The following is an 11,495-nucleotide window of genomic DNA, read 5'->3' on the forward strand; positions in this document are numbered from 1 at the left end:
TGGTGTGATAATATTGGTATGATATTTTTCGACTTCATTGTCTTAGTTTCAGTGTAGCTTTTAAGAGTTTATTTCTACTGCGAGCGCAAATACAGCGTTTCACATTTACGAACCGAGAAACGAAGTAAGCAAGGAAAAATAAAGGAAAATACAAAGAAGGAGTAAAGGGAGGGAAAAGAAGATAAGGTTTATTGTCTAGAGATAATCGAACCTTAAAGCCTAATTATGCAATCACTCGAACAGAATGATCTGTTCTTTCGACACTTGTTTCTGGATACCTACGTTTTGATCGTCATAGCTTTATTTTTCTTTAATTAAATCGATCAATTTAAAACACTTACGCAATAAAACAGAAACTCTCCTTTCTGTTTGAAAAACCTGTTGCATGTTGAGTAATTCTCCCCGAACTGACCGTAGGGGTTCCTAAGAAATCAATCGCTCTTAAGATAGCAGAAATGACGTAACTTTTTGACGTTTCTTAGACCGAGTTTGGTCTTATGTAAATTATTACAGTACATTGTTAAAGGGGATAAACAAAAATTATAGATTATGGAACACGATAAGTACTATAAATGGCGATGACTCGCGTGGGCTCTAGTCGGCTATATAAGAAACAGGTTTTCTTAATGACTCCATCAGTATGTTCTTTTGTATTTTACTTGATTCTTCGACCAAGAGTTTGTCAATTTGTTACGATAGTTGGTAAGTTGAATCGTCCAAAGGTCACACCAGATCGAATCCGTAAATCGGAAAACAGGAAAAGGCGATGATACTACAGACATTATAAAATTTATAAAATACGCTTTTCGAATCTACGATTATTTATGTTTTTGTGATAAATAAATTTACAGAAACGAGTTATCGAAAAGATAAACGCCAGTAATGTAAGGTAGATCACCCATGAGTTTCACATTCACTCTATTATTCGATAATTAATTAAATTCGTAGCGTCCAGAACGATTGGACGCGAACAAAGTTCTTGAAATTTCTATTCGCGATGGCTCGATAAAATTTCAAGGTGTATGTATTCCAGAAGCTTATCCATCCATATTAACTTTCCCGCACAGTTCAACATTACCTCCTAATTCACTTCGTAATTCAATTAGAATTCAAAAAACAAATGAAAGTAATAGCGAACAGAGAATATTACACAACACGTTTTAGATTAAATTTCATTGATATTATCAAAGATATTTCGATGTTCCCCCCTCCCCCCATAATTATAATCAGATATAAATAAAGTATGACGTAACGTAAACGTTACAGTAATTATTCGCTGAAGTAACTACCTGCGTTTAACGCGGTTGTTATCGATTAAAAATTTTATTAGATGCATTATTGTGTTTATATAAAAAGAAAACAACGAGCACGAAAAGCGGCGGTTGTAGAAGTAGAAAAACATTACTTTCTGCTTTCTCGGTTCGGCCGAACCGTACGATCCAATTTCAGTCTGTCCATCGGTCCTCGAGTGTCAGTACGCGCGATTAAATAATCTCGGGCGGTTCTGTGCATCGTTCTGTGTACCAATTACATCTGAGAAACTCGAACAATTGTAAGAAGTGGCACCTGAAAAGAAGAAAAACCTACGTCTCGATGTATATTTTCTACCATACCGTTCTCAAGTACCTCGTGAATTTAAAAGAATAAAAAGGCTTGGAAACTTTCGTCCTCATAAATCCGTAATAGCATGTTCTTGTAATTTATTATGATACGATGTTCTGCATTCGATCGAATCAAACAAAATTAAGAAATTTCTAAAGGAAGCGAGGATCTTTCTACACGTTTCTACGATTGTAACTATACAGAGAAGATACATAAACAGGTAAGTCGATGAGAATTAATCATCTGAAAAATAACGTAGTTTCCTACAAGTATGTAGATATATTTGTTCGTTCTGATGTATTCGTCTGGACGATAGTTCACCAGGAAATGTATCCATTGTAGCAATACGTTTAACCGTGTTCTTCCTCTTCGATAGTCGATATTCCGTAATATTCCTGCTCGCTGAGAGAGAGAATTCCTGGATATAGACAGGAAATAGTTGGCGAAACCGAAAGTACATTATCCGGTGAAAAGCAGTGTTTACTCTTAATTCGCGGCATTTGTCTCGCGCCACTTGTCGAACGAGTCATTGGAACGAGATAGGTAGCGTTTCGGATAATGTGGATCATTTGTTTCTGTGGCTTTTCAGTCGGTTCGACCATGAGCTTGACTTTTATACGATCGAAACGAATCGCTAGAGATTCGTGTTTGAATAGCATCAAGTTGGAGGAAGGAGCGTTTCCGCTTCCTTCTGTTATTCTTTAAACGCGAACGATTCGTTCGACACATCTCTCGGTAATATTTTAACGAATACGAGTGAAATTTACAATATGCTGAAGGCAGGATGTGTGCGGTAAAAAGGGAAAGCGTATCGATATTTAATTGCGTCTAATTTACATGCGCAAGCATGCATCTTTCTCTTGATGCACTTGAGTTCCGTGCTGATACTTCGTCTTCCGGCTTGTTCACACGTTTGTTAAGCAAGCGTGTTAAATGTCAATTCGTTGACGCGAAAATATTAACGCGGCATTGGTTCGAATTTCGCGTTATAAATGTAACGAATGCATTCGATGTAAGTACCTTCGTAAGATCAATGTTTATTCATTGCAATATAGCATGTTACATAATATGTACACATAACAAAGCTGTTACAAATTTCACATTAACAAGTTTTAACTCGCGTATATTCTTCTTTTAAGTAGGCAAGTAGCGTGATTCTTGCGACAGCATTTGAGATTAAAGTAAACGGTTTTTAGCGTGGGCTGTGGGGAAACGTGTACTTTTCTTTTTGTGTTTAAATAATTCGCTTTTTTCGGGTTGTATTGTGAAATTGCTGAGTAAACAGCGAATATTTCTCTCGCAGCTGCCGAGAAAGAACCTTAAAAGTTTAATGCACTTCTACAACCAGAAGGTACAAGATAAAAGCCTGACATTTGCCAAAGATATTTTTCAGCGAATACTCGCCGACTTAGCAAAACGTTTTCAATCGATAAATTAAATTGAAACATTGCCGTATTAGAAAATTATAGAAGGATTAGAAAGATATTATTATTCCAACAGCTGAAATTAATACAGAAACTGACTCGTTCAAAAAAGTTATCATCGTACAAATAGTTTTACACAGCAAAACAAGAAAAACTCGTAGTCGAGCGGTCGCAGCTATTACGAAATAGTATGTAGCGCCTTGAATGGCAGCCTATTATATTGCGGTCCACGTTTTTCCACGACGCTTTCTCGATGACCTAATTGCGCCATTTAATTGAGACGTACAGGTGATCTCTCGTCTCTCTTTTTTGCAGACATGCCATGACGAGAAAAAGGAGAAGTATCGAATCGGAAGTTGGAACGCGCGGTTGGTCGAAGAATTCATGGACGTCGACCAACCTCATCAAACAATCCAACAGCTATGCCTACGTCTCTCCGACTCATTCTTTCGGTTACAGCTGGGACACCCCTAATTCCAAGTACTACCATGGCTGTTTCGGTCAAAAGTTACCTAAAGTGCGTGACACATCTGGCACAGGCAAGTTTGAACGTCGGTTTGCGACTACGGCATGAAGCGTTTGTAGTATGAACTTTCTTCTAATTGCGAAACATCGTATGAGATTATATTTAGAAGAACGAAGAAATAGTGATACGTGTTACCAATGATTGTAAAAATAGCAGCGAGCGACGTGGTGTAACAAACGTAGCAGTAACAGTAACGACGAAAATAATAGTATGAGGTTGAGAATATTTAGAATACAAAAATATTCTGACACGTTAGACCGCGGATAAGAAAGGTGTAAAAATGTAGATAACGCGTATGATATGCAAGAATACGTAAAACAGTGGATTCGTGTGAAATCGAAACGTCGATATGGAATATTCCAATGAAAATTTGCAATTCATTTTAATTAAAAAAAAATACTCAAAATATAAGTCGAATAAGACCGCGTGCCATAACGTCGTAAAATTAAACAAAGTTTCGCCGCGTAAGAACAATGCTGGCGTTCGGCCGGTGTGTCCTCGTAAAAATAACTTTGCCTCGTAAAACAAATCACTTTCCGGGAAAACCTATATACACGTGCGATTGTTCGGTCGTTTTTCACTGCTTCGACGTGGCAACGACTATCGCAATTTGTCATTGTGCAATGCGATTTTCCTCGCTTTCGACAATCGAACGACGCGACGTGTATGCCAACCTGCTACGAGACAATGTCGAACATGCTCGAATTATCCGGTCGTTAGGTACTCGAGCGTGGCGAGCTATTAAAATTTGCATTAGAATTTTGAAGTTATCGATCAATTCACAGAAGCAGCGAGCACCCAAGAAGAATCTATCGCATCCATATAAACGCAGTCCCTCAAACGCATACTTTTTCCAAGCGATCGTTAAACAAGTGTGAAATGCTTTTGCCTTGAATGGCTGACAGTCTCCGCGGAATTTCAATCATCCGCACGTTCAATTTATCTCTGTCTCTCCTGTCCCTCTTTCTTCTGCTCCCTCTTCTTCTTTATCCTCTTCTTCTTCTTCTTCTTCTCCTCCTTCTTCATGATTCGTATCTGCTTTGATCGAAGAAACTAAAGAGTTCTCACGAGATTAATGCTGGCGTAACGATGCTCCGATGCATTCGGCCCAACGAATCCCCCGTTTCGTAACTTCGAACGATTGCTTCAAAACTCGTTCGGAATATCGAGCATCGGGGCAAGTAGCGAGTTTGTTGCTGAGCTAGATTGCGAGAAACGTTATGGCAGAGCCAGAATTCATGTTCCTGAAGTACAGGTACAGTTACTTAATCGATAAACACTTGGCCAACATGATTTACGATACGAAGAAACAATAACAACAATCTCGTTCGTTTAATTAAATCATTCGTCCAGTTAACATACTCATTAATCGTAGCCGTTGTCTATCGTTTCTTATTTTAGTTTAGACTGGAATCGCTTTGGACTGAAATTTTCCAACGATAGAAACACACGATCGGATTGCAGCTACCTCAAAGAACACAGTACGATGTAAAAAACATCGCCATGGGAGAAGCTATCGAACGAAATTGTCTTTCAACTATTCATGAAAGTAGTCATCGACTTATTTGCAATCACCGTCGGTAATAGCTTCCACTATAGTATTAGAACGTGAGCAATTAAGTGCACGCTCAAGTACGCTAAAATGTCACCTATCGTCGCAATTATTGTCTTCGATCGATTTCGCCATAGAGCCCATTTATTTCGACCGTTAATTATCAGTATTTCTCAAACGAAATTTCTGTCGTTTTCTCGTTAACTGTTACGAACAACGTTCCTATATTTACGCGTTGTATTTATCAAATAAATTTCCTACGTGTGAAACGATTTATAACGATAACGATAGACTCGATCTGCAAGCGTTAAGGAAGAATGCAATTAAAACGGGTTAACGAGTTCCGCATGGTGCGTAGCTCGTGTTACCGATCGTTATAACATTTTCGCGCGATATGACATAGTTGCGGGTGTGGGCGGCTCTCTTTTTCTTCGTTTCACGAGCACGGAACGAGCTCTCATGAACTCGCCGCCAATGACCTATACCGCGGTGCCTCCGACGAGAGGGAAAATCTTCTTCGAGAGAAGGGATTCGCCATTCTCTCCTTTCGTAGTACACCTAGACACACTTATGACCCGGATAGTGAATATGGCAGTCGGGTAACATCCACGCTCTCATCCCGAGCGAACATCTTCATTTGACCGTCATCTGTCGCGCGTTGTTCTCGATCCTTCTTGCAAAAGTCCAGCTGCAGTTTCTTGCTTACAGTTTCTACGCTCAACTCGAGTATCAGTCGATAATACATCGATCTTTCCGACTAATTACCGTGGCCAAGGAAGACCGAGAGTCAGTGGGTCACCTTGAAGAACACTCTTCGTACTTCCGAGGAATCTTGCAGGTACTTTGATCGAAAGGATAGAACCCACACTGTGAGTTCAATTATTTCGCAAGCCTTCCTTTGTCTTATTCCATATCGTCGGTTTATAGCGGCGAAGCGTGAAATATCATTGGAATTTATTGGCTATGTCCCGCGCTTCACTTTCGCGGTGATGAGATACGCGTCGTTGGATGCTGGATGAAACTTGTTGCATTGCAAAAAGGTGAATAGTAAAGTTGGAATAATCTTGAATAATAAAATGAACAAATTCTGGGATAAAAAAGTTCTGAATAATTCTGTCAAGAGCAGGTGTATATCTCGTAAGGACCGATAGAGGATGACATTATGCGACGAACATAACTTTTTTGCGTGTGAAGTGACGACATTTCGAAGCTAATTTTTGTTTTTCTTTTTTTTCTTCAGTCAAATGCTGTATACTTGTTTTTGCTCCAAATTTGTTTGCGTTAAAACACATTCAACGAGGAGACGACATACTGTGATATTTTACGTGGAGCGAAAAATTGGGTGATTTTCCTTTGTGTCGAAGAAATTGACATTAGAGACAAAAATCGTTTTTCCATTCCATTTTCAGTGGATCGTTTGTCATGATTTTCTTGAGGGAAAGTCTAGTCAAGCGGCTCTCGTCACCTTGAAAGTTGCTAAACTGCAAAATCATCTTGGATTTACGAGCGCGTTCGCTTTCCTTTTAAATCCGCCGTCTTCCTGGCCGACGCGAACGTACTCGTGTTAATTGCATGTTATATACTACGGTCTCTCACAACCGGTGATGCAACTCCAACATGCGTATTTTGGTGTACTTAATACCAAGCTCGATTTTCATTCACAAGTCTCTATCACGAACGATCATCATACTCAATGAGATTCTTTTCAATTTCTTCGATTAATTTTTTACATTTCTTAAATATTCTACTAGCTGTAGTAAATTTGTACAGCAATTATTGTATTATAATCAACGCAGCTTGAGAGAAGATGCTTATCTTATCTTGTTGCTGGATAATACAATACGGTGGCGTAAATATCTTGTTCACAAGTTTTATACTCACACGCATCGTGTATTTAAATGAAACAGTAAAGCACGAATGACAAAGTACATAGAACGAAATGGCAAAATGAAATGTCCTGTAAAGTTCTATTTTAATGTAACATTTCAATTTCTTCGAGAGATAGGTTTTTAAAGATTTGATATTTTACTGAAAAACTAAAAGCAAGGCTATAAATTTATCCATTGAGAATAATCGTTTTATTCGAATCTCGCTTGCAGTGACATTATTAGAGTCATAAACCTGGCCAAGAAACTATACCATAGAGAGGTATCGATAGGAAAGTAGCGATAACTGTGGAAGCTTGTCACGATATCGCCAGGTATAGGACACCATTGCAGCCGTAACTCGCGTTCTATCCTCCGGTGACTTTCGTAGATCCAATTTGGTTGAAAATACCGTTATGAATTTCTTATCATCGATCGAACTTTTATTCGCTTACCTTTGCTTCGCCAAATGTCAAATAAATGTCTATGGCATTCAAACGAAAAAGTTCAATGTAAACTTTAAGACGATCTCAGTCTTCTTTCTCTCTTTCAGATTTATATTTCTCGAGACCATTTTTTTAAACCAGTATTGTCGTAAAAATAATTCAGAGACTCGTAAATTCCGTTATAATGGTATTGATTAGCGTAAAAAATTGAAATCTCGATCTCACAGCTGTCATCAGAAATAAATTATACCATCGATCTTTCCACGTACTGCTGCCTCCTGTTCGTTTATTATCCAATAGCCATTGCATAACGATTATCAAATTCACGTCGCTCGGGGCAAAACGGTTACGCTCGATCGCGATAACCGGGTCAACGTGAACTTGGTTGAGAAATCGGCTAACGAAGGTCGTAATTCCCTCGCATGTATCGGAATCTCCTTTCTTTTCAGGCATGGCGAACATGATGCCGTGGCTGCTGTCGATGTGCCTGCTCGGTCTCCAGGAGATCGCGATCCAGCCTGCAAGCAACGCGCTTTCACGCGATCTTGGAACCATCAGCCAAAGAAGTGTGCCTTCGGGCTTTCGCTCGGTACGAACACTTTCCCTCTGATGTAATTTAATGACATACAATTACCTCTTGTAAGTGACACTAAAGTAATTCCGAATGAGAGTAATCTAAGTTCATTCTCGAATGGATTTCAGGATAATAACACCGAGTTGATAATTGAAATTTTCCATCCTAATTATTGGTAACTTTAAGAGTAAATTTATGTAACATAGTACTTACTATAGTTGCTACACGGTATAATTTCCACGGATTCTGGTACTAAATATCGAATACTCTAGTCTTTAAGGAACTACAAAACCCTGATATCGAGCCACGATGAACTTCCTGGCCACATAAACTGTGACTCACCAAAACTCGAAGAGAATTCGCTGGAGAGATCGCCCACGACTCCAGAATACAACAATCATCTTTATGGTTCGACGCCGGACTCGAGGGAATATTTCTCGAAATCTTTCGAGAAAAGGCTTCGCTCCAGACTACCGGAAAGAAACCTGCTTAGGACGGATCCACATTCGGTGAATCAACTGGAATCTCATGGATTTAATTACGATTCTGGACGAGGGCAAATCGAAGACGATTATGTTGGACCTGCTATGGAATTGGTAAGTTTCACGAAGAATCCAGTCAAATAAATAAACACGTTTCGGCTAAAATTTCCAAATAATTCGACAGGTTTACGCGTGGTCCACGATTGACTATACTTACGACAGCGTCGAGGCTCGAGATTCGGCTATTTACGACGGAGATTTCATCGCGGAGAACAACCTACCGCTGGGACTGGAAATTTGGAGAGACAAGGTTTTCATTACTCTTCCAAAATGGAAAGACGGTATTCCGGTTACATTGGCTACCGTGCCAAAACCTTCCAAGACGAAAAGTCCCAAATTGAGACCTTATCCAGACTGGGGATGGCATCGACCAGGTTAGCGTACTTGAATACATGCAAGATCCGAATAACACAAATATAGTACATGCATATGATAAATTTTCAAATTAATTTTTCTTGGAAACAAAGTGTCTTGCGAAGAAATTTTATTCTACATTTTCGACTAACTTGTTTTCACACGTAGAGTGACCTCCTGTCGATTATTTAGTTCCGTCCAGTCCGCTATTACCTATGTATACTTGCTACGCTTCTAAATTCAATTTTCTCGAAAACTAAGCCGAGAATGAACAAATTTTATTCTACGTATTTTTCTTATTTTTCACAAGGAATCACGCGGTGTCCGCTTTTACATGTTATTCGACCGGATTCTGTATGTGTAATGGCTCACTAGAAAGCATTTACTACAGGGAGAGCTTTGATATCGTATCGCTAAATATCGTTGCTTACAATGCTGTCGAGCAATATATGATTCTTAACGTGAATATTAGCGAACGTTATTTTATTACCAGGTAACTGCGATGGACTGACTTCCGTCTTTAGAGTGCAAGTGGACGAATGCGACCGTTTGTGGGTCCTAGACTCGGGCAAAGTAGATATCGCGAAAGGAGGCAGATCAGCCTGTCCTCCGGCCATCTTCATCTTCGACCTAACGACAGATACCCTTCTCAGAAAATACATTATACCGAGTGACCAAGTAAAGGAAGATTCGTTGTACTCGAACATCGTGGTGGACATCAGAAACGAGAATTGTGATTTGGCGGTAGCTTACGCTTCGGACGTGTTCCGCTATGGATTATTGGTCTACGACTTCTTCAAGGATTCCTCTTTCAGAATCCAGCATCACTTCTTCTATCCTGATCCTTTGGCCGCCAAATACGAACTCCATGGTATAAAATTCCAATGGACGGATGGAATTTTCGGGATAGCTCTGAGTCCAGTGGATATCCACGACGATAGAACCTTGTTCTTCCATCCTATGTCCAGTTTTCGGGAATTCGCCGTTTCGACGTCTATTCTCGCTGATAAAAAGACAGCCGAAGAGAATACGGAACTTTTTATGCCGATTGGTAGACCTAGAGCCAAAGACTACGGTCATTCTTCCGGTTCCGTGATCGATAGAAACGGAGTGATGTTCTTCAATATGGTGACCAGAGACTCTGTTTGGTGTTGGGACACCAGGAAGGAATATATTCCACAAAATCTTGGAGTTATAGGGACTAGTAATTTGTCCTTGGTCTTCCCCAATGACATCAAGGTTGATCATGAATACGATCAGAATATTTGGCTCATTTCGAATAAGTTGGCTATGTACCTTTATGGAAGTATCGATAGTAGCAAGATTAACTATAGAGTGTTCAAGGCTAATGTTAAGCAGGCTATCAAGGACACCGTCTGCGATCCTAATTACGTCGTGCCTGGCTCTGAGCACGGTTACGACGAGATTTGTTGAAGATTCTTCGCGTTTTGTTAAGAGATTTGAGGTATACGTGGTGGGCAAGAATTTGTTAAAAAATTGGAATATTTGTGAATGAAAATATATGTTGGGGATAAGGGTACTGGGGCAGTCGTTCCTGTTATCTCAGGAAGACAAATGTGAATAGACGTTACGCCGCGACATGTTGAGAATAGAGAAAACAACTACCTCGAATTCGTCTTCACTGGAAATAACGGAGAAGCTTTGTATTTTTTAATATTTTAAGCGTGATAAAATCTCTAAGCAAATACATTGGGTGATCACTTTGATCACAATGTTTTAATTCCATTCGTATATGGTATTGAAGATGAGGTAACGAATAAATGTACACACCGAGAGATCGTGCGACCAGGAGAAAGCGTATCGTTAAATAAATGTAGCATTAAAATATTCTTATGAGAAGAAAGATTTTCCCATGTTTCCTCGTTAGATGAAATGTAAACTATAGATACTCATTATCACTTTTGATATAAATCAAGCAAGTTACGGAGAAAGCCAGCATTTAGAGTGGATGAAAATTTTCTCACATACACTGCCAGTTTTTATTCATTGTACGTATGCTACGCTTGCGTGTTTAGAATATAGTTAAGCAATAAAAGTAACTTTGCTAATTAATCACGCGATTACTCTCTTTCTGACTCCTAGCGTTATGCAACCCGCTTCCACGCGAGATTCGACGTTTCTTCGACCTGCAGGCGTCTTTTTTAAACTTTTTTTTATTATTTCGTTAAATGATTGTTCGTATGAAATTAATTGATTCCACTGATCACAGAAATGGTATTAAAATATATTTATGTAATCCATAAATATAAGAGAACACACTAAAAATGTAAATAAACAAACAGACCGAAAATGTAACTAAATAAAACGTTTGAATTCGAATGGGGACAGCATGTAAATAAGTAAATTTAATGGATTATACTGCGTATAATAAATGCATCACTGTCTTAACGTAAACGAATGGAAGCTCAAAAATGACGTACTTATCGCGAAACGCGTCGATGCGAAGAGGAAAGCTCTCGCAAAGAACCGTACACTTGTTAGAACAACCTTGTTAAAAGATAAATGATCTCTCTGGAGGGAACCGTTCCTTCCATTTGCGCTAAGCGTTTCAGAAGGGTTCATATGGTTGCTGTAGGTCACGCGTGTGCG

The 11,495-nt window shown here is 39.2% G+C and overlaps 1 protein-coding gene across 3 annotated transcripts; it reads left to right on the top strand.

Annotated features, from left to right (window-relative positions):
- The first annotated feature begins 143 nt into the window (after positions 1-143).
- Y-h (yellow-h) lies at positions 144-10,958 on the top strand. Of its 3 annotated transcripts, none has more exons than XM_076620321.1 (6): positions 144-1,822; positions 3,342-3,565; positions 7,865-8,004; positions 8,262-8,585; positions 8,656-8,905; positions 9,379-10,958. In XM_076620321.1, exons 2-6 carry the CDS (start codon positions 3,349-3,351, stop codon positions 10,317-10,319), a joined length of 1,872 nt encoding a protein of 623 aa, XP_076476436.1. In that variant the 5' UTR covers positions 144-1,822; positions 3,342-3,348; the 3' UTR covers positions 10,320-10,958. The 3 variants fall into 3 exon arrangements, with proteins under 3 accessions (XP_076476436.1, XP_033193100.2, XP_033193101.2); XM_033337209.2 differs by having other exon boundaries at positions 144-702; XM_033337210.2 differs by lacking the exons at positions 144-1,822; positions 3,342-3,565 and adding an exon at positions 5,659-5,942.
- The last annotated feature ends 537 nt before the right edge of the window (positions 10,959-11,495 follow it).

Source organism: Bombus vancouverensis, chromosome 1, assembly GCF_051014615.1.
Source record: "Bombus vancouverensis nearcticus chromosome 1, iyBomVanc1_principal, whole genome shotgun sequence".
NCBI classification, from domain to species: Eukaryota; Metazoa; Arthropoda; class Insecta; order Hymenoptera; family Apidae; genus Bombus; species Bombus vancouverensis.